Raw genomic sequence first — 26,672 nt, 5'->3', positions numbered from 1 at the left:
GTGTGCACGTGCACATATGGGCACACCTGTCAGCATGTGTGTGTGCGCACGTGTGGGGGTGTGTGCGCGTGTGTGGGGGTGTGTGCGCGCGCAGCCCATTCAGCTGGTGTAGGGTGTCGTCTTTTTTCTAGCTAAGACGTGGCTGTTCCCCATGAGGTGGGAATATGGGCATGCGGCTGATGCATTAAAGGCAACACGTGCTGCTCACGTTGCTGCTGTATTAATGAGCTTCGCTGTGTGGCAGAGGAGGGCCGGCAGGCGGTAATGAAGGAGACTGACGACTCCGTGGCTAGAATAACTGAATGGTTGTGAGCGTCTGGTCAGACTGGCAATGGGGGGCGTGCCCTGTGAGCCGACGACGAGGGGCTGCCTGGGTGGGCACCAGCTTGTGCTTTAGAGAGGACTGAGGGTGTGGCTGGGGCCACCATATGCGAGTCCGTCTCACTCCTCTGAGACGCACGGGTGTGCAGGTGCGCCCACGTGTATGTATATGTGACACGCTGCACTCATGCTCGCTGATGCAGACTCACACATGCGCCCACGTGTCCCAGGGAGACTGGAGCAGGGCCCACAGGGGAATGAAGCTGGGATGGGTGTCACCAGGGAGGTTGCATCACACAGGGGCGGATGCAGAACAGGGGCAGCGGCTGGCCCAGGATGGTCAGGGCCTGGCTGGTAGAGCCTGGGGTCCTGTACCCACCCTGTGCTCCTAAGGCCCTGGGCCAGCCTGGGAGCGCCATGGGTTCTGAAGATGTGCTTACTGGCCTGCAGGCACCAAGCTCCACCCATCCCAGCTTGGACAGGGCCCTGGGGAGCCCACTGGTCAGGGACTGCGGGCAAGAAGAGGACCCCTCTGCTGAGCCTGCAGCCTGTGCCGGGAGCTGGGCTAGGAACCTTCTGGAACGTGCCTTCCATGGAACAGAACCTTCTGGAACGTGCCTTCCACATGACGGAAACTTCTGGAACGTGGCTTCCACGGGACAGAACCTTCTGGAATGTGCCTTCCACGGGCTGGAAACTTCTGGAACGTGTTTTCCACAGGACGGAACCTTCTGGAACTTGCCTTCCATGGGATGGAACCTTCTGGAACGTGCCTTCCACGGGACCCTCTCATGCCCTCGCATGACTGCACCATTTTCTTGTGTCACCGACGAGGACATGGGCTCCTAGCCGCCAAGTGACCTGTTGGGGGCGGGGCTGGTGCCTGCTGTCCCAACTTAAGGACTTGCCACAGCTTAGGACCCATGGAAGGAAGGTAGGGGGAGGTGCTGAGGGGATGAAGGGCAGAGCTGGGCCTTGGGGCAAGGCCAGTGGCAGCGCCGGGCTCCTGGACACAGCAGATGCCCCAGGGAACCGGCCCTGCCCTGCCCTGGAGACCCCTCTGCCTCCGAGTCCTCCACGTCCTTCCACCTGGATGCCGCCACAGCCCACCTGGGCCTGGCTTCACGCCCCCAGCTCTTGCCGGGTATGACGGGTGGGCATGGAGGGTGCCTCAGCCCAGCCCAGGGAGGACCAGCCGCGTGGCAGGAAGGCGGAGGGAGTGCCCGGAGCCAGCAGGGCGGCCACCGAGACCCCGCACTGACGCAGGGACCGAGGCACCTGGGGCGGGTTTCCGGGAGAGCCCCGCGATGGCCCGTCCCTTCCTCTTAGGGTTCCCGCCCAGGGCGGGCTGGTGTGGGGACCGGGAACCGGCGTGACCCAAGACAGGTCGCCCGCGTGTCCTCTCACATCGGATTCCACCAACACCAAAGTTCCTTCTGGAGGCTCCTGGGAGGCCTCTTCCGGCTTTGGGAGGCCTTTCCTTGGCTGGGGGCCCCTCACGAAGCCAGCAGCGGTGGGCCAGTCCCCCTCACGCCCGCCTCTGCCACGGCCTCCCTCTTCCACTCAGCAGGACGGAGGTACCCTGTGCCCTCGCGGGTCACCCACGGCAGCCTCCCTGTTGAGGGAGCTGATGGGCCATCCACAGTCGCAGGTCCCCACTGCTGTGTGAACCCACAGGTCCCAGGGAGAGGAAGCGGGGGTCTTTGGGAGAGGAAGCGGGGGTCTTCGGGGCCGTCATTTTGCCACCCACAGATGGGAGCCTCCTCATGGGGCATCTGGCCTCAGTGGCAGCTGGAGAGCCACAGGGGCTGTGGGGTGCCCAGCAGGGCGGGCTCAGTACTGCCTGCAGGACCACCCTGCCGTTAGGGCGACTCGGCGGCTCGCAGCCTTCTCAGCTCAGTTCCTATCAGCTGACCGAGGCGGCCCCACCCTACCTGCCCTTGCCCTAGGAGCTGAGGATCTCCATCCAGCAAGACTGCGAACCAGGCCACCTCTGAGACTGGCTGCCACAGACCACGTGCTGGCCCTGGCTGCCCGCTAAGGCCGGGGGACACCCTCCTTGAGACTCCCAGGGTGAGGCTCAGCTCCTGAGGACCGAGCGGAATCTGCATGGCGCTCCCTCCCCATCCCCTCCGCCTCTCCAGATCTCCTGCCTGGCTCAATGCACATCCATCCTGGGCCCTCCCAGCCTTACGTGGCCAAGCCGTGGCCTTGCCCACCTGCCTGGACCATTCCCTCCTGATTAGGTGCGATCTGCAGACAGCAGTGTAAGTACTGCATGGAGGAGCCACGGCCCGACGCCCACAGCACGCGCCAGGTCCGTAAGCTGCACCCAGTCCAGCCTGGTGGCTCCCCGTGTGAGCCTGAGCTTGCCGGCCAGAGGGGACGACCTTGGGCTTTGGCCCCAAGCCCGTGATTCACACCTTCGCCCTCAACTCACCTGCCTCAGCTGCTCATGTGCAAAGCAGGCTGAGCACGCTGCCTTCAGTGGGTGTGAGAACCCCGGGAAGGCACCTCAAGGGGTGTCAGAACCTGGCAGGCGCCTCCAGTGTGGGGTGAGTGTGCGCTGGGTACGTGAGGACCTGCGCCAGCACCCTCTGCCCACCCTCAGAGGGGCTGGTGCTCAGAGGGTGCCTGTTGGACCCAGGACCCACCCCTTCCGTGCACCCGCCTGTGGGGACCTGCGGGCTTCCTGCTCAGAGAGAGGCAGATGGACCCCACGCTGCTACTGCGGTCGTCCATCCCGCGACAACAGCGCGTTCCTGAGCCGTGCTCATGGCTGTGCCGGCAGCTGGCAGGGGAGGCTGCGGCCGTCGGGCGTGATGGATCATGAGGCGCAGTCACGGATGTTTATCCTCCAGTGACCTCGTCTCTCTTGTAGCTGCTGAGGAGAAGCACGTGGGGCGTGATCATTCGTATTGATCAATTTGGTGAGCTGCTCATTCGCGACGTCGTCAATGTTTTCACACAGGGTCCACTTTACTCTTCCAGGCAGGAAAGCGGCTGCACTGACCTGCTCTGCGGCCAGGAAGGAGGGGACAGAATCGACTCCCAGGGGGCCTGGGGGGGGAGTGGGAGTCTGCTCTGGCTCAGGAAGGCTCTAGAAGGGCCACCAAGAGCAGCCGCAACAGTGCACAAGGACCTTGTGATGAGAGCTACCTGAGCGAGTCCCAACCTGATCAGATGCACAGTGTGGGGGGAGCCGGGGCCCCATTGCAGCTGCCTCGGGGAAGTGATAACCACAGGCCCAGCTGAGCCTGATGATGACGGGGGAGGGAGGGACTGGTGTGCACACAGGTGTCCATGTGCATGTATGTATGCAGGCGTGTGTGTGAGACACATACATGTGATATATGCAGGCATGTGTGTGAGACATACCTGTGGTGTATGCAGCTGTGTGTGACACACCTGTGGTGTATGTAGGCATGTGAGACACAAGTGATATATGCAGGCGTGTGTGAGACATACATGTGGTGAATGCAGGCGTGTGTGAGACACATACATGTGATATATGCAGGCGTGTGTGTGAGACATATATGCAGGTGTGTGTGTGAGACATACATACCTGTGGTGTATGCAGGTGTGTGTGTGAGATACACACACATGTGACATATGCAGGTGTGTGTGACATACATACCTGTGGTCCACACCTGTCTGCACACATCTGTTACTGATGGTTAACTCAGTGGCCGGCGCACTCACCACCTTCTCACCATGGCCGGCAACAAGCTGCTATTCTGCACCAGGACCTCCTCTCAGCCTCCCAGCAAAGGAGGCCGGAAGCTTTGACACGAGGGTCCGGGAGCCGTGGCTCCTCCAGGTCAGTGGTGCCCACAGCGCTTGCCATGCCGCCCACTGCCTCGCTCTATGCTGTGTCTGGTGCTGCGTGGGTCGCGAGGCTCCTGCTCGTGACCCTGGTGCCACCAGGACAGAGTCCAGGTGGGAGGGCACTGTGTGGTGTGTATGTGGCCAGTCCCCATGGACAGGACTCCCGAGGGAACAAAGCCCCCACTCCTTGGTCAGGGCTAGAAGGGCCCGGAGAGAGCAGCAGCTGCAGTTCACAGAGTAGGGAAACTGAGGCAGAGCAGGCTCGGCCTTCTGTGTTGGGCCTGGACACCTGGCAGGAAGGCAGCCCCAAGGGCTGCTGTTGGGTGGGAATGTGGGCCCAGCTTGGCACTCCTGAGCTGCCTCAGGCCTGGCCTGTCCCGGGGGGCATCTAGGCCTCAGTGGACCCGCCAGCCTAATGCCTGGGCTGCTGGCCCGGGCCCTATCTGTTGAACGAATGGAGGAGGCAGGAGCTGGGCCCATGGTCTCCCTGCCAGGGAAGCCGCAGGTGGAGGAAAGGCAGAGGGCGGCAGGGGTTTCACCCTGGCCCCTGATGAGGGAGGGGCAGAAAGGACGGGGCAGCGGCTGCCACAGGCTGTGTGTGGGAATTGCTGGCAGCAGCAGGCACGGTGCCACAGCTTTGGGGGTCACTAGGAGTCCCGCCATCCCCTGGTGCCTGAGAGAAGCTGGGCCACCCGCCTGGGAGCAGCTCCTGGCAGCACCCCTGTGTCTGGCTGGGGTCAGAGCTGGTGACTTTTCAGATTCAAGCCAGCCTCCCTAGGAGGTCAAAGGCACCAGGCATGTAGAGGGGCTTCTGACCCAGCTGGTGGCAGCCTGCTCCCAGGGCACCTGCTCCTGGGTCTAACTTGTGTGGCATGGAGGCGCCCAGCAAGGGGCGGGGTGTGCGGGGTGAGCGCTGCCAGCCATGTGGGACTGTGGTATCCTCATGGAGCTCAGTCACGGTGACTTCACAAACAGCACCCCCCCAGCCTGTGTCTCCAGAGGCCAGGTCAGCACCAGAGGCCAAGATGGGGAATAAACTGGGCTTTTATGGGGAGGGAGGAGAGGATGAGTTCCCTCCAGGATGGGCGTGTTCTCGGCTGGTGGAGCAGAGGGGAACCAGGGGCCTGGCTGGGCACTGGCGGACTGTGTGCACGAAGGCCGACCGGCCTGGCACAGGGACCAGATGGAGAGTCACTCGTGACTTTAGAACACGGCATTCAACCACATATCCTTGGAGCACCGTATTCTGGTCAACGAGCTCCAGGCTTTCTGCAGTTTCTGGTCAGTGAGCTCCAGGCTTTCTGTAGTTTGTGGTATTGTCAGCAGAAAGTTACTCTCATTATTTTGAAAGCATGATATATTGATATATACTATCGGATAAAGCAAATGATTATGTGAACTTTTTAGGAATCAAAAGTTTCAGGATTAAAGGAGAGAGATGCAAACGTAAAATTAGTGGAATTAAGTAAAAATATTTCTATGTTAAATTTGACCTTTTCCCAACAGAAGTCATTTCCTTAGCTACTAGCAAGGCCTATCCACAAACGTCTGGACTGTAGTCTCTGAGTGCTATTCCCTTGGGTCCAGGCCTCCGGCGGGAGGGCGTGGCCCCTTCCTCTGACTGTTCTCGGGGTCAGGCCATGGGGATGCACAAGGCCACACCATGAGGCAGGAGTTCGGGTGGGGTAGGGCCGTGGACTGGGGCACCCACCCGTCCTGGAAAACAGGGCTGGGACGCTGTTCTGTGGCCTCAGACAAGCTTGGTGGGCGACATGCTTAAGTGAGCAGGGGCCCCAGGCCACGTCCAACTGTCCGCGAGGCACGTGAGCCTGAGATGGGGCTGGCCTCCTGCCCGGCACACTCGTTTCTGGCCACTCTTTCAGACGTGCATTCTGGGGGCAGAATGTTCTGGGTAAGTTTAGGCCAGACACTGCTGGGCTACGACTGTTACTTCCCAGAGGCTGCGGGGAGGAGGCAGCCTATTCTTCTGAAAATTGTCCAGAAACTTCTGGATTCTGCACGTGGCCCCTGTGCATCTGAACTGACCCTGCTAAGTAAATGCAACGTGGGTGCACCCAACATTCACAACACACGTTCTTGAGGTTTCTGCATCGGCCACGCCTGTGGGCTCCAGAGCTGGGTCTGGGGAAAAGCTGGCGAGCCACAAACATGAGCTGGGGGCCATGGGGCAGGTGGGGGTCTGTGTAGAGACGGTGATGGGAGGGAGGGTTCACTGGCTGAGGGGCTGGTGTGATGACCTGGAAGGTCCCTGCACTGGGGGGTGAGGCAGGGTCACGGCAGAGCAGCTCCAGGGCCGTCCGTCCACGCACTTTCTGTGACACATGCTGATGGACACACAGTAGTGTGCAGGGTGGCAGGTGCCCCCACAGCGGGAGCTGCTCTCCTCCGAGAGTGGCACCAGGAGACACCCGGAACCCATGGACAGGACTGGTTCTGGGAGGCTTGTGAACCCTCAGCTCCTCCCAGGAGGGCCCCCTGGGTGGCTGCCCAGACCTCCTATGTGGGCTGGGAGACACTGGCTCTGGGTGAGGCACAGGCACGTGCAGACATGTGTCTGCGTGCAGTCACAGGCACGGGCAGACGGCGTGGGACAGGGACTTGTTTCCTCTAGTGGAGTCTTTATTTCTTTTTGGGGGGACACCTCCGGGACCTGCCCTGGAGAGCCTGGCAACTGCAGGGCACTGTGGGGCGGGAGGTGCCTGAGCACATGGGGCCAGGGGCTGGCTGCATCGTGCTGCACAGGTGAGGTCGGCGGTGACCAGGCAGAGGTGACACCAGGGACGGTCTCCTTGAGCTGCAACAACTGGCCCGAGGCTGGGGACCCCACATGGTGATTTCACCCAAACAGTTCTTGATTCTACGTGACCTGATTTGGGGGGTTCAGGTTTAAGGGAGGCCAGGTCTTGGACGGGCCCCCGTGGTGCTCGGTGTGAAGGGGACGTCTGCTGCTCCCCGCCAGACCCGCAGCCCCCATCTGCTGGGTCATGAGGGGTGGAAGTGCCTGATGAGCGCCTTCTTGTCAATCTTGCCCATCTGGTTCCGCGGGATCTCCTCCACCAGCACCAGCTCCGAGGGCACTGCGTACGGGGCCAGGACATCTCTGCAGAGACAAGCACAGCCTGAGGCGCGTTGCCCCGACACTGCCCAGCGGCAGGAGCTCAGGCACCCAGCAGTATGGACAGGTGCCCCTGGGACCCTGCAGCCTGGCCAGGCGCCTCGGCCAACCTGAGGCCAGGCAGGTGTACTGGGCGACCGCAGCTGTCTCTGCCCTAGCAGCCCAGGGGTGGGGACTGCGGGAGGTGCCCGGCATGGTGTTATCTCTGGTACCACAGAAGCCAGGGTGCGTGCAGGCCTTGGGCGAAGGCACGCCTGAGGATAGGACTGCGCAGAGCGGCCTGCGGGGCAGAGGGGCCCCCACACCGGGCCAGGCCTTCCAAGACCCCTGGAGCTGGAACGCCCCATGTCACTCTGTGGCTCGTTCCCCTTCCAGAGGAGGTATGTGGGAGTGGGTGGGCAGGCGGGGCAGGGGCAGTCTGCCCTGCATGGGGTATTTGAGATGGGAGTAAATGCCGCACAGTCCTGCAGACACAAGCCTGTGTGGCAAGAGGCCTCACAGAGCCCCACAGAGCCCTGCACAGCAGGGACGGCCCCTAGGGTTTGACACCTCCACTCAGGGTCCCCCTTCCTCATAGGCGAGAACTCGGTGGGTGGAGCCAGGGCAGTGGGCGGTGCTGATGCCGGTGGGTGGGGCCAGGGCAGTGGGCGGTGCTGATGTCGGTGGGTGGGGCCAGGGCAGTGGGCGGTGCTGATGCCGGTGGGTGGGGCCAGGGCAGTGGGCGGTGCTGATGCCGGTGGGTGGGGCCAGGGCAGTGGGCGGTGCTGATGCCGGTGGGTGGGGCCAGGGCAGTGAGCGGTGCTGATGCCGGTGGGTGGGGCCAGGGCAGTGGGCGGTGCTGATGCCGGTGGGTGGGGCCAGGGCAGTGGGCGGTGCTGATGTCGGTGGGTGGGGCCAGGGCAGTGGGCGGTGCTGATGCCGGTGGGTGGGGCCGAGGGCAGTGGGCGGTGCTGATGCCGGTGGGTGGGGCCGAGGGCAGTGGGCAGGGACGAGGCGCTGGGATCTGAAACTGAGACTGTGGTGGTGCTCGGTGCTCCTCCATTCACCATTAAAGAAAGAAGGAAAGGAAGGGAGGAAAGAAATGAGATTAACCCCCAAAAGGGGGGATGGTTGTGCGGCCGCCGCCCACCAGTGATGCCCTGAAGGCAGCGGCCGTGGCCCAGGCGCAGGAGGGGCTGGTTCAGGGCGTCCAGGCTGCACTGAGCCGTGTCAGAAACGAACTTGATGGCGATTGTTCAGGTTACTGTTCCGCGGAAAAGTCCAGAAACCAAGTGTCGTGGTTTCTTGACGCTCTTTGTGGAGAAAGTGTCGCCTGCCGTCCAGACGCGGCCAGAGACCCAGCACAGGCCCCCTGCCCACCTACCTGCCCCTGCCCGTAGGCCTCTCGCGGCAGAGGATGGAGTCGGCCCAGCCCAGTCTCCCGCTCTCCAGGGGCAACTGGCTTCGACCTCGGTGTCGCTGTCAACCTCGACCTCCACATTTCCAAATCGCATTTTTCTTTTTTTCTCTTTTCTTTCTGGGACAGGATCTCACTGTTGCCTGGGCCGGAGTGCAGTGGTGCAGTCATGGCTCACTGAAGCCTCGACTTCCTGGGCTCAAAGGATCCTCTCGAAGTGCTACACGCATGCGTCACCTTACCCGGCTCCAATGTTCCTATCAAATTTATTTTGGCACGTATATATTTTATAGTTGTATAAAACGATTACAGGCATTTAAATGGAGGTGTAATTTACACCCAGCTGTCCTATGTACAGTGTGGTGAGGGATGTGTAGAATTTTTTTTCTTTTGAGACAGAGTCTTGCCCTGTCGCCCAGGCTGGAGTGCAGTGGTGCAATCTCGGCTCACTGCACCTCTGCCTCCCGGGTTCAAGTGATTCTCCTGCCTCAGCCTCCCAACCAGCTGGGACTACAGGCGCACGCCACCATGCCTGGCTAATTTTTGTATTTTTAATAGAGACGGGGTTTCACCATGTTGGCCAGGATGGTCTCCAACTCCTGACGTCAGGTGATCTGCCCGCCTCGGCCTCCCAAAGTGCTGGGATTACAGGCGTGAGCACCGCGCCTGGCCTGTTTTATTGAAGCAACTGCCCCCCACTCTAAGTAGCGCCCAGACTGAAAGGGAACATGGCCGGGTTCCCAGAAGCCCCTCTGCCTGCCTGAGCCACTCCCAACCTCCACGTGTAACCAACGTCTCGGCTTCTAACAGCAGACAAACTCTGTGTTGAATGAGACTGGGTGGCAGTGGGGAGGGCAGGCACCCCTTCCTGGCCACAGGAGGAAAACGCCCAGCAGCTCCCCATCGAGCAGGATGTAATCTGGTGGCTTTTTAGAGACTCCCTCATCAGGTTCAAGGATTTTCCTTCTTCTCCTAGTTTGCTAAGAGTGCTTGTTATAAAAGGGTTTTGGCATTTGCAAATGCTTTTTCTGTATCTATTGAAATGATATGATTTTTCTTCTTCATTCTGTAAATATGGTGAATTACCAGTGGCTCACGCTTGTAATCCCAGGACTTTGGGAGGCCGAGGCGGGTGGATCACTTGAGGTCAGGAGTTCGAGACCAGCTTGGCCAACATGGTGAAACCCCGTCTCTAATAAAAATACAAAAATTAGCTGTGTATGGTGGTGCGCACCTGTAATCCCAGCTACTCAGGAGGCTGAGGCAGGAGAATCGCTTGAACCCGGGAGGTGGAGGTTGCAGTGAGCAGAGATCGTGCCACTGCACTCTAGCCTGGGTGACAGAGCGAGACTCCATCTCAAAAAAAAAAAATCTGGTGAATTGCACAGACTGATTTTCGAATATGAAAGTAAAAAACCTTCCACTCCTGGCTTAAATGCCGCTTGATCATGACGTGTTGTCTTTTTGTGCATTAACTAGATTTAATTTGCTAACGTTTTGTTAAGGATTTTGTGTGTCTGCCCATTGGGAACACTGTCCTCTCGTTTTCTTGTCTGGTTTTGATTTCAGGGTAGTGCTGGTCCCATATGGGGAGTTAGGAAGTGTTCCTCCCCGCTCTGTTTCGTCAGAGACTTACTTTGTTGTGTCTGGTTTTATTTTTTGCCTTCAATGTTTGAGAGAATTTATCAGTGAAGCCTTTTGGGCCTGTTATTTGCTTTGCGGTTTTAAATTGAGAACTCAGAACTGTTCAGTCTGTTTCAGTGTTTGCGTCAGTCTTGGTAATTTGTGTCTTTTAAGGGAGTTATCTATTTCATCTGAACTGCTGACTTCACTGGATATAGCAGCCCTCCGTGCTGCCATCCTGCCTGTCAGAGCCCGCAGGCCTGAGGCGAGGTTTCGCTTCCTTCCGATGTTTAGAATGCTGTTTTCTCTCCCTTGGTTGGGTGTTCTTTCCATCTGAAAACTCATGACCTTTGGTGTGGGGAAATTTGACTGTGAATTTCCTCCCTGGATATCTTCTTTTTGGAACTCCCATTAGACAGCTGGAACGTTTCCCTTCCTTTCACGGTGAACGGACAAGCACTGCAGTCTCAGCCTGAGCCGGGCACAGCAAGCAGGACTCAGGGCTGCAGGGGAGGTAGCTATGGGCCAGGTACAGCAAGGGCCTGGCTCCAGGGCTCCTGCAGGACTGGCGGAGTCCTGGGCTGTGACCGCATGGCTGGTGGCCTTCCCTGCCCGGTCCTGTCCCTCACAGGTGGCTTCTCCCCAGTGGGCCCTCAAGTGCCCTGCACACAGCTTCCCGTCTCAGGGTCTTCTCACAGCCACTGTCATAGCCCAAACAATGCTGGGTGAGGAGCCTGACGTGAGAGATGCACAGAGCAGGAGCAGGCGGCCTGGTGTCCCTGGGCAGGGGCAGCCTGGTGTCCCCATGCAGAGGGCAGCTCTGAGGACAGCCAAGGGCTGAGGAGCGTTGGGACTTCAGTTCCTGCCAGCTCGGACCCTGAAACTCTAGCACAGCTCTCAGCACTTGACACCTATCTTTTCTTCTCAAGGTAACTGTTTAGTGAAAGCAGCAGCTGCTGCTGAGTGACAGTGCTCCGGCTGTGTTGTGCAAGCCCAGGCATGTGTGGTGCCCTGATGCTGCCCTGATGAAGCAAGGGTTTCTGCTGTCTGTGGAGTCACATCGGACAAGCCGAAAATATCTTCAGTGCTCAGGAGAAGGCAAGTCAGGGCGGAGGCAGGAGGGTGCGTCCAGAGAGGGAACAGAACAGAGACAAATGCTTGGTCTTAAATAATTTGCTGTAGGTGAGCTCTTCCTCCTGCTCCACCACGTGGGACATGCCTGCCTCCTCTTCCCCTTCTGCCACGACTGTAAGTTTCCTGAGGCCTCCCCAGCCCTGCTTCCTGACAGCCTGTGGAACTGTGAGCCAGTTAAACCTCTTTTCTTTATAAATTACCATCTCGGGTAGTTCCTTATGAAAGAAACAGGAAGCAGTCAAATGCCCAGATAGACAGGGGTGGGTCCCTGGTGAAATCCCACCTTCAAGCCAAAAACAGCCTGAAACCTGCAGCCCAGAGTGAGAACTTCTATTCCTGTTTGCCCACTCTTTCCCACTGGTTCTTTCTGAATAATGCTTTTTAACCAACCAAAGATCACCTTTTCCAATGCTACCTACAGCCTGCCCCTCCCCACTCTGTGCTCAGAAAAGCCCTGGACCCAGGCACACCCAACGCTGGGCAGCTGAGCACCCTCGCGTCCCCTCTCCGCTGAGAGCTGTTTCATCGCTCAATAAAATTCTTCTCCACTCTCCTCACCCTTTGAATTGTCAGTGTAACCTCATTCTTCTTGGACGTGGGACAAGAACTTGGGAACCAATGAATGCAGGTATAAGCTATAACACAGGTGGGCTGAGCCAGTGCATAAGCCAAGCATGGCCCAGTGGGTCGAGTGTGTGGGTGCCTTCTGTGGCAGGCCTGGGTTGGGGATGTGACCGGCCACGGAGGTCCCTGGTTGGCAAAGTGGCTGAACAAAATCTGGCATCATTTATAGCAATGCAAGACTGGACTAACACAGAAAATTGGTACAGGGAAGTGGGGCATTGCTGTTAAGACACCTGGAAATGTGGAAGCAGCTTTGGAACTGGGTAACAGGCAGAGGCTGGAACAATTTGGAGAGCTCAGAAGAAGACAGGAAGATGAGGGAAAGTTTGGAAGTTCCTAAAGACTTGTTAAATTGTTGTGATCAAAATGCTAATAGCGATATGGACAATGAAGTCCAGGCTGAGGTAGACTCGGAGGGAGACGAAGAACTTATTGGGAACTGGAGCAAAGGTCGCTTTTGTTAAGCATGAGCAAACAGATGACCTGAAACTGGAACTTAGATTTAAAAGGTAAGCAGAGCATAAAAGTTTGGAAAATTTGCAGCCTGACCACATGGTAGAAAAACAAACAAACAAACAATTTTCTGGGGAGGAATTCAAGCTGGCTGCAGAAATGTGCATAAGTAAAGAGAAGCTGAATATTAATTGCCAAGACAATGAGGAAAATGTCTCCAGGCGTGTCAGAGACCTTCATGGAAGTGCCTCCCATCACAGGCCTGGAGGCCTCAGAGGGAAGAATGGTTTTGGGGGCCACTGCCCTGAGGGACACCGGCCCCTGCATCCCTGTTGCTCCGGGGCTAAAAGGGCTCCAGATAGAGCTCAGACCACTGCTCCAGGGCAGTGAAGAGGAGAAAGACGGGGTTGGAGCCCCCACACCGAGTCCCCAGTGGGGCCCTGGCTACTGCAGCTGTGAGAAGAGGGTCCACACAGAGTCCCCAGTGGGGCCCTGGCTACTGCAGCTGTGAGAAGAGGGTCCACACAGAGTCCCCAGTGGGGCCCTGGCTACTGCAGCTGTGAGAAGAGGGTCCACACAGAGTCCCCAGTGGGGCCCTGGCTACTGCAGCTGTGAGAAGAGGGTCCACACAGAGTCCCCAGTGGGGCCCTGGCTACTGCAGCTGTGAGAAGAGGGCCACCGTTTTCCAGACCCCAGAATGACCCACCAACAGCTTGCACCGTGTGGTGCACCTAGAAAAGTCACAGGCACACAACAGCAGCCTATGAGAGCAGCATGGGGGCTGCACCCTACAGAGCCACAGGGGCAAAGATACCCATGGCCTTGGGAGCCACCTCCATGCATCAGTGTAGCCTGGATGTGAGACATGGGTCTTAGGAGATTATTTGGGGGCTTTAAGATTTATTGGTCTGGGTGGGGTTGCTCACGCCTATAATTCCAGCATTTTGGGAATCTGAGGCAGGTGGATCACTTGAGGTCAGGAGTTCGAGACCAGCCTGGACAACATGGCAAAACCCCATCTCTACTAAAAAATACAAAAATTAGCTGGGTGTGGTGGTGCAAGCCTATAGTCCCAGCTACTTGGGGAGGCTGAAGTAGGAGAATTGCTTGCAGGCAGAGGCTATAGTAAGCTGAGATCATGCCACTGCACTCCAGCCTGGGCATCAGAGCAAGACCCCGTCTCAAAAAAAAAACAAAAAAAAACAAAAAAAACCAAAAAAAAACCCAAACCAAAAAAGAAAAAACCAAAAAACAATTCAGTGACTGCCTTGCTAGGTTTTGGACCTGCCTGGGGCTCGCAGCCCCTTTGTTTTGGCTGGTGCCTCTCTTTTGGCACTGGTGTATTTACCCAATGCCTGTGCCCCCACCGTATTTGGGAAGTAACTTGTCTTTGATTTTACAGGCTCATAGGCGAAAAGGACTTGCCTTGTCTCAGACGAGACTTTGGACTGTGGACTTCTGAATTAATGCTAAAATGAGTTAAGACTTGGGGGACTGTTGGGAAGTAGGATCGTATTTTGCAATGTAAAAAGGACGTAAGATTTGGGAGGGGCCAGGGAGGAACAATATGGTTTGGATCTGTGTCCCCACCCAAATCTCATGTTGAATTGTGATCCCCGCGGTTGGAGGAGCCACCTGCTGGGAGGTGACTGGATCACAGGGGTGGATTTTCCCCTTGCTGTTCTCGTGATAGTGAGTTCTCACAAGACCTGGGTGTTTGAGAGTGCGTGGCCCCTCCCTCTCCCAGCGCTCTGTGATCCCTCCCTCCCTGCTCGCTCGCTCTGCGGCCCCGCCCTCCCCCGCTGCTCGTTCTGTGGCTCCTCCCTCCCCTGCTGCTTGTTCTGTGGACCCTCCCTCCTCCCTCCTCCCTCCGTGGACCCTCCCTCCTCCCTCCCTCACTCTGTGGACCCTCCCTCCTCCCTCCTCCCTCCTCCCTCCGTAGACCCTCCCTCCTCCCTCCCTCACTCTGTGGACCCTCCCTCCTCCCTCCTCCCTCCGTAGACCCTCCCTCCTCCCTCCCTCACTCTGTGGACCCTCCCTCCTCCCTCCTCCCTCCTCCCTCCGTAGACCCTCCCTCCTCCCTCCCTCACTCTGTGGACCCTCCCTCCTCCCTCCTCCCTCCGTAGACCCTCCCTCCTCCCTCCCTCACTCTGTGGACCCTCCCTCCTCCCTCCTCCCTCCTCCCTCTGTAGACCCTCCCTCCTCCCTCCCTCACTCTGTGGACCCTCCCTCCTCCCTCCCTCACTCTGCGGACCCTCCCTCCTCCCTCCTGCTCCGGCCATGTAGGATGTGCTTGCTTCCCCTTTGCCTTCTGCCATGACTGTAAGTTTCCTGAGGCCTCCCCAGCCATGCTTCCTGTATAGCCTGTGGAACCATGAGCCAATTATACCCCGTTTCTTTATAAATTAAAAAAAAAGAAAATAATTTACTGTAGATGAAACTGAAAGTTTCCTTTCTGAGCTCAGCCTGGCTCTGCCCTGATGGTCCTATGGGACACCCTTCTGTCCTGACGGCCTTTGACGAGGCCACAGCTCAGGTTCAGCCCTGGGTGTGACCACCAGCACTGCTGGCAAAGGGGGAGGGTCTGTGGATCCCATGCATCAGAAACCACTGGGGGTGAGACAGGTGGGAGAAGTCCTTGGGGAAAGGTTCTGGGTAAGGTAAAGGCAAAACAAAAAATGCAGGTGAGTTTAAGGACTGGGTGGTGGTCGCTGTTGAGGAACGGGCCCTGCCCTGGGCATGGAGGTGAAAGTGAATGAGTGAGGGGATGGTGATGGTGCTGGGGTCTCCGTGGAACTGACTGGACATGTGTGAGGCACCTTGAGGACCCCCCAGGGCAGGAGAGGGAGAGGCCGTGCAGGTGCCAGCGGAGGATGGGTGGGCCTTGCAGTTCTGTTGGGGCCCAGCACTGGCTTTGGGGCGGCACGTGGACAGGCTGCCCGTGGCCTGGCGGGGAAGGGCCCAGCACGTGCGGCCAGCTGGTGTCAACCCTAGATCTCAGCTCCATGCACCTCCTGCATGGGCCTGGCCTGGCTCATTCGGGATCTCTCCTGGGACCAGGACGGAACCCACCACAGGCCACACAGGGCCCTGTCCCAGGAATGTGAGTTTCTGCCCCCTCAGAATATTGCCACCAAGCACGGCTCCTGCCCCCTGCCCTCGTCTCTGCTTGCTGGGTGCGGCCTTCAGGTCTCTAAGGACCCTCACTGCTGGTCTTTCTTGATCCCTCACCTCCACCTCTAAGATGGACGATGCCAAAACCTAGGGTGGCCCTCACCCCTGGACCCCCAATACCCCACGAGTGCCCCCTGCCCGCCCCACCCAGCCCTACCTGGCCCACTCTTTGAGCTCCCTGTGGGACAGTGAGTGTCCTTCTCGGAGGGTCACCACAGCAGTGACCCGCTGGCCCCATGTCATATCCGGAACTCCAATCACAGCCACATCTGCAGATAGAAGAACAGTTTGAGGACATGGGAACGTCTCAGTCCCATGCTTCAGGCACAGGCCGAAGAGTGCCTGGACACACAGGAAGAGCGCAGTCTGGCCGCAGCCCTGGAGCCCGTCCTTGGAGAGGCCCCACTCCAATCACCCGTCCTGGTGCCGGCTGGGCCTGTGGGGAGGGGAGTGAGGACGGACTCCCCACGGTGGATCTGGGGGCTGGGCACTCACAGGGGCTCTGCCTTCCCATCCCTTGGCTCTCTGCACTCTCCCTGCCACCTTCCTGCAGGGGCATCATGCAGATGGGAGCTGCGCCTAGCTGCCACCTTCCTGCAGGGGCATCATGCAGATGGGAGCTGCGCCTAGCCAGGCCTGGGAGCTCTGGTGGGCACGGGGTCAGTGGCTCCAACACCGAGCAGGCTGTACCCCCACTAGCCCCATGTGCCCTGGCCAGGGCAGGGACCAGAGGTGAGCATCACAGGGACCCCTGCAGGCAGCTGGGACGGCGTCGCCTCATCTGCAATCGTCTAAAACTCAAACATGGAAGGCAGCACCCATCTAGCCTGGCCTCCCTGGCCCAAGTCCGGCCACGCACCTGTGATGCTGGGGTGGGCCAGCAGGTGCCACTCCACCTCCAGGGCGCTGACCTTGTAGCCTCCGGTCTTGATGATGTCCACTGAGGTCCGGCCTCGGATCCAGTACTGGCCATCCTTAAACACCACGGTGTCCCCTGGGGAAAAGGGGCTCTGGTTAACTGGCCATCCTTAAAAACCACGGTGTCCCCTGAGGAAAAGGGGCTCTGGTTAACTGGCCGTCCTTAAACACCACGGTGTCCTCTGAGGAAAGGGGGCTCTGGTTACTACCCTGTGGCAACCCCAACGCAGAAGCAGCTATGCCAGGTAAGCCCACATTCCTGGTGGTCACGACGTGTGTCCCAAGGTGGGACTGTGCCCATGATGTGGGGTCTGCCCTTCCTGTGGGGTCCCTTCCCCATGCTCAGCTGTATGCACTTCCTCCGGGGCAGGTCAGCAGTGGGTCCAGAGCCTGCCAGGACCAGGAGGTGCCAGGAGCCCTGCTGGGCCCATGGTCTGCAGACACCCTGCATCAGTAAGCCGGCTCAGACCCTGTTTCTGTCACAGTGATTGATAATCACTGGCCATGGGTGGGATGCGTGGCCTTTTCTAAGCAACAAGCACAGGGTCTGATGCTTTGACCCTCCCTCAGGATGGGTGCCAGGGTGTCCTGGGCCTCCTGGCTGTGCTGCTACTGCTGCAAGGGCCCCCAGACGGCGCCCCGGGACTGCAGCATAGAGGGGCCGCCCCTCATGCAGGCAGGCTCTGGGGGAGGGGCCAAGGCCCACCAGGCCCTGTCCTGCCATTTCTCTCAGGCCCAAAAAAGAATCCAGGCCAAATATTCAGTAAAACAAGTGAACCAGACACATTACAACATCTCACCACGGTGGGGTCCAGCAGTGGCTGCCCACGCAGAGGCCACAGGGAGGGGCTGGTGGCTGAGGAGGGCAGGGCCTTTCCTGGGTGCCCGGAGCCTCCTGCTGGTGCCCATCTTATACCCTCCATACCTGACCATGCTGGTCCTGGAACAGTGGCCGGGGCTGCCCCACATTTTCCTTCCTAAGGCAAAGCCACGACATGGCCCTTGCTCCGCCCCCGTGCAGTTCCTGGAGGCCTCCTGTGGGAAATGAGCTTCCCCCGTTTTCTTTCTTTCTCGAGTAGCTCAACACAGACACCACCAGCCACTGAGGGTGGGGAGTCGGGAAGAGCGGGCTGCAGCCTCAGAGCCTGTACTCCCAGCCCGAAGCTGTCTCATGACGCATGGGCCCATGGTGTGCGTGCCTGCGAGCGTGTGTGCAGCTGGGAGGGTATGCGTGACTGTGAGCGTGCACACACACACGTGTGTGCCCGTGGCCGTGGGAGCACGCAGGGCGTGTAAGGGCAGTGCTGAGGCCTCAACTGTCTGCTTCCACACACCCCGCACTCCACATGGGTTATTAGCTGGAATAAGTCATAAATACTTCATTATACATCATGCTGTTGGACGCGGAAAGGCCCCATCCATCACCTCGCCACTCCTTGAGACCCATGGTGTGCTCCTCAGTCTGTTAAACAAGACGGATGGGTGTGCCCAGGTGGGCTCCAGGCTTATTTATGGAGCTCTGGAACTCTGGAACTCTGTGCTGATGGGAAGCAGAAAAACGAGAGGCTCCCTGCCAGGAGAGTGGTCTCACTGCGGCCCTGGGGTAGTCTGACTGGGCGGCTGGAAGGGGGCGTGCAGGTTGGGCTGTGGGCGGGGGTGGACACAGCCTGTCCCAAGTCCCGTGGGACCCGCCATGGCTCCTGCTCCCGCTGTGCAGCCTGGCTTGTGTGTCCCCTCTGGACCAGACAGCCACCAATCTTTCAACAGCATCTCTTAATCGCACCGAGCCACCCCGTCCAGGCTGCTCCTGCCCCATGGATGCCACAGCTGCTGACACCAGGGAGGCTGCCAGGCGCTCAGGGCCCTCCACACAGCTTCTGTCCTGGCTCCACCCTGGCCTGCACCACCCAGAGACCCAGCGCAGCACGGAGCCACTGCCCTGCTCTGGTCCTGCCGGAGAGGCCATCATTGCCCACCACCAAGGCTGACGAGTCCCCGGCACCCTCTTGTGCTGTCTGTGTCCTGGCTCCAAGGATGCACCAGTTACTCACGGGACTGAGGCTGCACCACAGCTACGCACAGCACTGAGGATGTACCACAGTTACGCACCAGGCTGATGCTGGGAGAAACTGGGGGGATGGCACAAGGAGCTCCTGTGTGTTATTTCTAACTTCCTGTGAATCTTTTTATAAGTTTTAAAAATTTGCTTTTTGGTTTATGGAGCAATTTTCTTCCCAATCTCCAGTAGCACCAGCCCCCTGAGTGGGCTCATCACATGATGAGTCACGCCAACGTCGGCAATGGATTATGATCGTGCAATAACTTGTTAAAGAACAAATTCACATGAACTTAGTTTATGAATACAAGGAATGAGTGCTACAAACACAGGAAAGGCCCATCAATGGCTGATTAGATGCAAGACCCGACCTCTCCGCCCACTGCGAGACCCCCACGTCTCCTTAGGTGTGGGTGTGTCTGCAGGTGTGGCTGTGTTTCTGCAGGTGTGGGTGTGTCTGCAGGTGTGGGTGTGTCTCTGCAGGTGTGGGTGTGTCTCTACAAGTGTGGGTGTGTCTGCAGGTGTGGCTGTGTCTCTGCAGATGTGTTATATCTCAGCAGGTGTGGCTGTGTCTCTGCAGGTGTGGCTGTGTCTTTGCAGATGTGTTATATCTCAGCAGATGTAGGTGTGTCTGCAGGTGTGGGTGTCTCTGCAGGTATGGGTGGTGGATGTCTGCAGGTGTGGGTGTGTCTCTGCAGGTGTGGGTGTGTCTCTGCAGGTGTGGGTGTGTCTCTACAAGTGTGGGTGTCTCTGCAGGTGTGGGTGTGTCTGGTGTGGGTGTCTCTGCAGGTGTGGGTGTGTCTGCAGGTGTGGCTGTGTCTCTGCAGGTGTGGATATGTCTGCAGGTGTGGCTGTGTTTCTGCAGGTGTGGGTGTGTCTGCAGGTGTGAGTGTGTCTTTACAAGTGTGGGTGTCTCTGTAGGTGTGGGTGTGTCTGGTGTGGGTGTCTCTGTAGGTGTGGGTGTCTCTGCAGGTGTGGGTGTGTCTGCAGGTGTGGCTGTGTCTTTGCAGATGTGTTATATCTCAGCAGATGTAGGTGTGTCTGCAGGTGTGGGTGTCTCTGCAGGTATGGGTGGTGGATGTCTGCAGGTGTGGGTGTGTCTGCAGGTGTGTGTCTCTGCAGGTGTGGGTGTGTCTCTACAGGTGTGGGTGTGTCTGCAGGTGTGGGTGTGTCTCTACAAGTGTGGGTGTCTCTGTAGGTGTGGGTGTGTCTGGTGTGGGTGTCTCTGCAGGTGTGGGTGTGTCTGCAGGTGTGGCTGTGTTTCTGCAGGTGTGGCTGTCTCTCTGCAGGTGTGGCTGTGTTTCTGCAGGTGTGGGTGTGTCTCTGCAGGTGTGGGTGTGTCTCTGCAGGTGTGTTATATCTCAGCAGGTATGGGTGTGTCTCAGCAGGTGTGGGTGTGTATCCCCAGGGGTCGAAGCCCTGGTGCTGAGATCTCCCAGGAGTGGTGGCACTGAGTATCTGCCCATCCTCTCTGGCTCTGGGCTGTTTCTGGCATGGTCAGGCCCCAAGACCCTGATGCAGGCCTTGTTCAGGGGTCTCTCCCTTCCTGGGCCTGGCTGCCTCTGCCCCAAGATGCTTCTCTCGGAGCCAGTGCTCAGGGAGGACTGGTGGGGGCAGCCTGGGGAGTCGTCCATTCCCTGGGCCCCAGTCCCCAAATCCCCGCTTCTCAGTGCTAGCCCTGCCTGGCCTCCAACTCCAGGGTCGTCACAGGCCCCAGCTGCCTGCGGTGCTGCAAGCGCGGCTTCCACTGAGCCATGCGGAGGAAGAACTGTAGGGGTCAGTGTGGAGCATGCTGCCATTCTCAGGGCCCCAGGCTTCTGTGCTGCACAAAGTGGCAGCTATACCTGTCGGAAAAAGGCTGTGTCTGAGACTCCTCCGGCAGCACTGAGCGAAGCCAATCAGTGCAGGACTGAGACCTGTCTCTCTGTGATGGATGCCTGTCTCGGGGACGATTCTGAGAGGTGCTTCTGTGCCCAGAACGCCTGCGTGGCATGAGGGGACCCTCAGTGCTCAGAGCACGTGTGTGGTGTGCAGGGCCCTCAGCGGATGGTGGCAGTCGTGTGTCCTTCCCACCCCGGGCATCAGAGGGTGGTGCCGCTCTTGGCCCAGCCAGCACCACAGGGCCGGCTCCCCACTCCAGTGTCAGAATCCCCATTCTCACTGCTGCCTGGAGCTCCTTCCAGGTGTAGGGAGAGACTTCCCACTGCTCACAGAGGAAAGCCCAAGTCCCACATGCGTCTCCCGGGCCTGGATGCCTTTGCCCAGACACCTTGGCCTGGACGTTCCTGGCATCTTCCTCGCAAAGGCCCCCTCTAGGCCGGGGCCCTTCAGGGTCCCTCCTGCTGCACACACATGGCCCCTCTGCTCCCGTGCCCCTGGTCCACCTCCTCTGGCTAGTGTCTTGTCTGCAAGGCCTGGGCACCCCCACCCAAAGGGGCCGCCCCGCTGCTTCCCTCCCAGCCCTGAGCTTGCCCCTTGGAACATGTCAGGCTTTGTTCTAGCTTCTCAGCGCAGAGCAGCCTCAGCTCCGAGGGTCGACATCTCCCTGCCCATTCCCGGAGTACTCAGCGCCCGCCTCGCCCGCCTCACCCGCCTTGCTGTGCCTTTGCCAAGGGGAAGAGTGGCTGGTTTTGTTCTTCCAGGCTGGGACGCTGCTATCAAGGGCTCAGGGGCATCGGAGCCAGGGTTTAAACAAAGTCTCAGCCAAGCAAGAGCGGGTCGGACACCACGGGAGGAGGTCCTGCGGCAGCGAGGGTGACTCAGAAGGTTCAGAGGGCTCCAGGGCAACTTGCAATCATTGTGAAATGCACGTCAAACAAGTTAAATAACCTTTACTTTTTATAACAATCTATTTATCAAAATGCATGGATTCTGGAATCGGAGTCGGCTGCCAATGGGCTGTGTATCTCCTCGGCCTGATGTTTGCATTAAAGCAGTTTTGTTCTGACAGATACAATGTAGCGATCAATAAACTCCTATTACCTGGATTTATGAGCTGCTTTTGAATTTGGTGCTATTTCATGTCTCTGCCTTCCACTGTAATTGAAAATAAATCTTCCAATACTCAGATTCGAATTCTCTGGAGTGTGGGTGGGGTGAGGCGCTGCGGTCTCCAGTCCCCCAGCGAGACCTTGTCTGTGGGCCTCGGAGGAAGCACTCCTGGCCGGGGAGGTGTCCTGACCCGCACGCAAGATAAGAACAGCGCCTGTTCTGCTGTGCAGATCCGGTTCCCAAGCCTGGATCTGGAGTGACACCAGCCCCCAAAGCCCGATCCCAGGAAACAAAGTGAAGAGAGGCCCAGACCCAGCCTGTCGGACTTTTGCTCCCAAATGGCACTGATGCCAGCAACAGAATGTGAAGCTTGGCCCCTGGTCCTTGAGGAAAATGCCGAGGGAAGCCCAAGACCCTGCCCAAGGCCCCTGCCCAAGCCGCTGCTGTGAGATCTCTGCCCCCAAGACCTCTGCCCTCTGCCCCCAAGTCCCCAGCCTTCAAGCCTGAAACAGGTGCCCCCGTGTGTGTGTATAGAGAGGCAGCTGGAAACCAAGTCACATGAAAGGGTCCACCAGTTGCCCCTGGGCACCTGGCCAGGGGAGGTGGCAGCAGGGAGGACAGACTGAGGCTCAGACGGGCAGCGGGGCAGGCGGCCTCCATTGCGGCCAGGCACAGGCCACCGCCCAGCAGGAGGGAAGGTGCTGGAAGCTCAGGTGCCCGTGGACACTGGAGGCTTCTGCACCTGGACCCCAGTACCATCCAGGTCTCCTCTGTGGGCCAAGGGTGGAAGAGGCTTCTCGAAGGCAGAGGGACTCCCAGTGATGGCCTGAGACCCAACTCCCTGACCTGGGCTCAGGGGTCTGGGGACAGAGGAGACCCTGTACGTTAAAAAGAGGGGGTCATGGCTGGGCGCATTGGCTCACGCCTGTAATTCCAGCACTTTGGGAGGCCGAGGTGGGGAGATCACGAGGTCAGGAGATCAAGACCATCCTGGTCAACATGGTGAAACCCGTCTCTACTAAAAATACAAAAATTAGCCAGGCGTGGTGTTGGGCGCCTGTAATCCCCGCTACTCTCGGGAGGCTGAAGCAGGAGAATTGGTTGAACCTGGGAGGTGTAGGTTGCAGTGAGCCAAGATGGCGCCACTGCACTCCAGTCTGGCGACAGAGCAAGACTGTCTCAAAAAAAAAAAAAAAAAAAAAAAGGGGGTCACCAAGTGCCAGGATTCAGCACGGCTGTGGCACCAGCAAATCTGAAAGCCAGAAAATGATAGAGAAGCGACTTCTAACTCTGAACCCCATACCCAGCCAAACCAGCAAGCAAGGCTGAGGGCAGAACAAAGAACCGGGCAGACACGCAAGTCTCCAAGTACGGACCCTACACACCCGCCTCAGGAAGCCCCAGGGGAAAGCAGTCCCCAAGCTGGGGGCGGAAGAGGGAAGAGGAAGATGCTGTGGGCTGGGAGCAGAAGTCCTGACCCGGCAGGAGGGAAGGGGTGGTGGTGACGGGGAAGGAGGCGCCATGGGGAGACGAGCCCAGCCCATGAGGAATTGGCACCAGGAGACCAAGAAAACCAAGACTTTCCCGACTCTGGAAAACAAACAAAGAGGAAAAACCTCAGTGTCTCCTGGGCTCAGTTCTCAGCGGCGACTCCATGGTCTCAACAGTGCAGATGCCGTAAGGGACTGAGCCGGGCCGCGCCTGAGGAGGGACCTCCTCTGTGGGACTCAAGCCATGGCAGCAAAAAGGAGTCTGGAGGTGGCGGCGCTGGCGGCCCTCAGGATGTGGGGACCGCACAGAAGCAGCAGCCGGCGAGTCTGGGGAAGGGGCATGGCTGTGGTTCTTCTTCTCAGACTGCTAAAACTACTTGGGTCTTTAAGCCATGGATGTGTAACTTTGGCTTAAAAAAAAAAAAAAAGTAAAAACACTCACCCTGTGCCCAGAGTCCTCATGTGTTTTCTAGGGAACCCAGGCTAAGATACATCTGAAGGCCATGCCCGTCTCATGGGCCTGGTGGCCCTGCAGGTTGCACAGAAGGGCATCTTGCAGGAGGGCTGGGGCCACCCCTCCTCAGCATGGCCCATCAGTCAGCTTGGCACCTGCAGGCAGCAAAACATGGTCCCTCTCAGGAGCTGTCAGCGTGGACGTATGGCTCTGAGAAGGGAAGAGAGGGGCTTCACAGCACAGCCTGGCTGAGTGTGGGAGGCCCAGCGAGGTCCCTCTGCCGGATGAAAGGGGCTGGGGCAGGCATGGCCATTTCAGCACCTGTCATCCCCGCGATCGGCTCTGACCTCGGTTGGCACCCTTGGCGCAGAGGCTGGCACCAGCCAGACGAGCCTTGGTTGGGTCTTGGGGCCCCACCAGGATGCCTGTGTTCCTTCCCTTGCCCCACAGAGGTGCCCAGTGTCCTGTGATGGCAGAATGGCCAGGAGAGAGTTTTGGCCAATGAGACAAAGGCCCCAGGGCTTCTGAAAAGGTCCCTCCCCTGGACGAAGGGACAGCTGCAGGAACAGCCCAGGTGCCCCCATCTGACCTCAAATGTGCCATCAGGCCTGGGGCTCAGCGTCCACCTTGTCACCACAGGGAGAGGCTGTGGGAGGCTGAGAGGCTATGGGCCGGGACCACGACACTGCCGGTCCCCACTTGGCCTCCACAGTACCTGCCGGGGAGCTCTGGCTCCACAGGGGAAACCCCGGTGGCTGGGGCTGCTGTGCCTCTGATTTTCGCTTCTTGAGGCCAATGAGTCCCAACTAAATCACAAGGTCCCTTTAACCCTTTGCCACTGGCCCAGACATAAGCACCCAACGGCTGAGACCCAGAGGGTTCTGGGGATGTCCAGGGACACATGGAGCCCCAGCTGGGCCCCGGAAACAGCGTACTCTTGCTGCTGCCCCTAACATGCCTCAGACAGGGTGACAAGTAAGCTAGTGCCCCGCAGTGGTGCCCGTGAGCACGTGGAGGGTCCGGGTGGCTGGGCTGATGTTCAACCTCGGGGGATGGGGCCACCTGGGCCCAGCGCCCTTCTCGCTCCCTGAGCAGAATTTCTCAGTCTGGAGGTTCTCCAGTCCCCCACTCCCCTCTCCCCATCCTTCCCTGTGAGCTCCTGGTGGTCCTCCCGGGACCTGGGGCTCTTCCCCTCAATCCTTCCCCGTGAGCTCCAGGTGGTCCTCCCCGGGATCCCTGGCTCTTCCCCTCAATCCTTCCCCGCGAGCTCCTGGTGGTCCTCCCGGGACCTGGGGCTCTTCCCCTCAATCCTTCCCCGTGAGCTCCTGGTGGTCCTCCCGGGACCTGGGGCTCTTCCCCTCAATCCTTCCCCGTGAGCTCCAGGTGGTCCTCCCCGGGATCCCTGGCTCTTCTCTAAGGAGCTCGGTCATCAGGTTTCCTCTCCTGGCTGGAGCCTAAGACGCCATTCACCCCTGCAGGGATGCCGCCCTGCCCCACCGCCCCTCTCCTGACCCCTGGATGCCCCCAGGAGGGGCTGCTGCTGCTCCCGCACCTGCCCGGCAGAGGTGCCCACCTCCATGTCACCTTCCACTCGCCCCAGGCAGCAAATGTGCGCGTGTGTCTCTGAGCGAGGGCACATGGAGTCAGAGCATCTGAAGAGATCATTTTGGCTGTCAGAGGAGTTACCTGAGACAGACCTTTGACATCTCCTTGAGCAGCGGCGGAGACCCCTGGCCTCACAAGCCCGCCGTGTGATCTTGAGGCAGAAGCAGGCTGTAGGCACGGAGGCAGGTGGGGGAGGCAGGAGCGGCCGCCATCAAAGCTGGCAACCTCTCTTCTCATCCTGACCCGGAGGAGGCCGCTGAGGAGCTGTATGCCGGCCTCGGCCATCCTGGCCATCCTCGGCTGTGTCCAGCCATCCCTGGCTGTCCCCTGTGCCCGCCAGCTTAGGCCAGAATCCATGTGGGAGTGTGGGAGGAGGGGCTGGCCAGGGAAAGGGTTAAGTTTAATTTCTCCTGATTTCTATTTAATATCATGCTCGCCCGGCAGGAGCGGCAGCTGTGAGCTGATTGCAGGCTCTCATTATGCAGCGGCATCGCTAATGGCCTGTGACAAAGGCATGCGGCTTCCAGGCCTTACCCCCGAGAGCCAATTAAACACACATACTCCCTTCCTGTTTGCAGCACATTACAATGAAATTAAACCGAATTTCAAAATCATTTTCTCCTAAAGACGTCTCTTTACAATAATTAATGCACACGATTCCGCCCCGGCTGAAACATGCATTGGCACTGGTGACTGCGAGCGTTTCCGCGCTCACAGCCCCGCATCTCACACGGCTGCCCTCCCAGCGGCTCAGGGAGCCCCGAGATTCGCAAAATCCACAGGGCTGTGGTTCCTGTGCTTTCAAAGAAAAAAACATCTTCAGCTTTTTATCTGAATTTAAAAATAAAAGAACCGGCCAGGCACAGTGGCTCACGCCTATAATCCCAGCACTTTGGGAGGCTGAGGCGGGTGGATCATGAGGTCAGGAGTTCGAGACCAGCCTGGCCAACGTGGTGAAACCCCGTCTCTACAAAAAATACAAAAATTAGCCGGGTGTGGTGGCGGGTGCCTGTAATCCCAGCTACTTGGGAGGCTGAGGCGGGAGAATTGCTTGAACCCGAGAGGCAGAGGTTGCAGTGAGCTGAGATCGTGCCACTGCACCGCAGCCTGGGCGACAGAGCAAGACTCCATCTCAAAAATAACTAACTAAATAAATAAAAGAACCGCAGAGTGAGTCGGGTTGGGGTCGGGGCATTCAGAGGGCGCTGGAGGGACACTCAGAGCAAGAGCTGCTCAAGTCGGGTTCCTGTAATTCTGCATTTGAAGGGAAGTCATGGACAGGCTTGTTCCCCCAGATCAGCGTGCACTAATGGGGATGTATAAAAAAGATAAACTGGGAGGGAGTGTTTGATATGCTGACCACGTCCTGTCACAGAGACGCTTCTAGGGCCCCAGCCCCGGGTCCTCTGCTGATGTCCAGCCCACGAAGGTGCCTCCCAGGGTACCTTGGGAAGCCTATGAGATGCTGC

The 26,672-nt window shown here is 58.6% G+C and overlaps 1 protein-coding gene across 9 annotated transcripts in view; it reads right to left on the bottom strand.

Annotated features, from left to right (window-relative positions):
- Nucleotides 1-6,768: 6,768 nt before the first annotated feature.
- ACSF3 (acyl-CoA synthetase family member 3) overlaps nucleotides 6,769-26,672 on the bottom strand; it is a 63,228-nt gene continuing 43,324 nt past the window's right edge. For 6 of the 9 annotated variants that reach the window (XM_054453121.2, XM_054453126.2, XM_054453129.2 and 3 more), the window contains 3 exons: nucleotides 16,549-16,683; nucleotides 15,847-15,958; nucleotides 6,769-7,270 (listed from right to left, as the gene is read on the bottom strand). In XM_054453121.2, coding sequence (XP_054309096.2) covers nucleotides 7,153-7,270; nucleotides 15,847-15,958; nucleotides 16,549-16,683 — 365 coding nt within the window. In that variant the 3' untranslated portion in view covers nucleotides 6,769-7,152. Of the gene's footprint in view, nucleotides 7,271-15,846; nucleotides 15,959-16,548; nucleotides 16,684-18,814; nucleotides 23,245-23,586; nucleotides 23,754-26,672 lie in introns of those variants that run through there. The other 3 variants (XR_010124276.1, XR_010124275.1, XR_010124277.1) reach the window with 3 other exon arrangements.

The sequence above is a fragment of the Pongo pygmaeus genome, chromosome 18, assembly GCF_028885625.2.
Source record: "Pongo pygmaeus isolate AG05252 chromosome 18, NHGRI_mPonPyg2-v2.0_pri, whole genome shotgun sequence".
In the NCBI taxonomy this organism is placed as follows: domain Eukaryota; kingdom Metazoa; phylum Chordata; class Mammalia; order Primates; family Hominidae; genus Pongo; species Pongo pygmaeus.
Note: the sequence above shows the minus strand (reverse complement) of the source record. Positions and strands in the feature narration are given on the sequence as shown.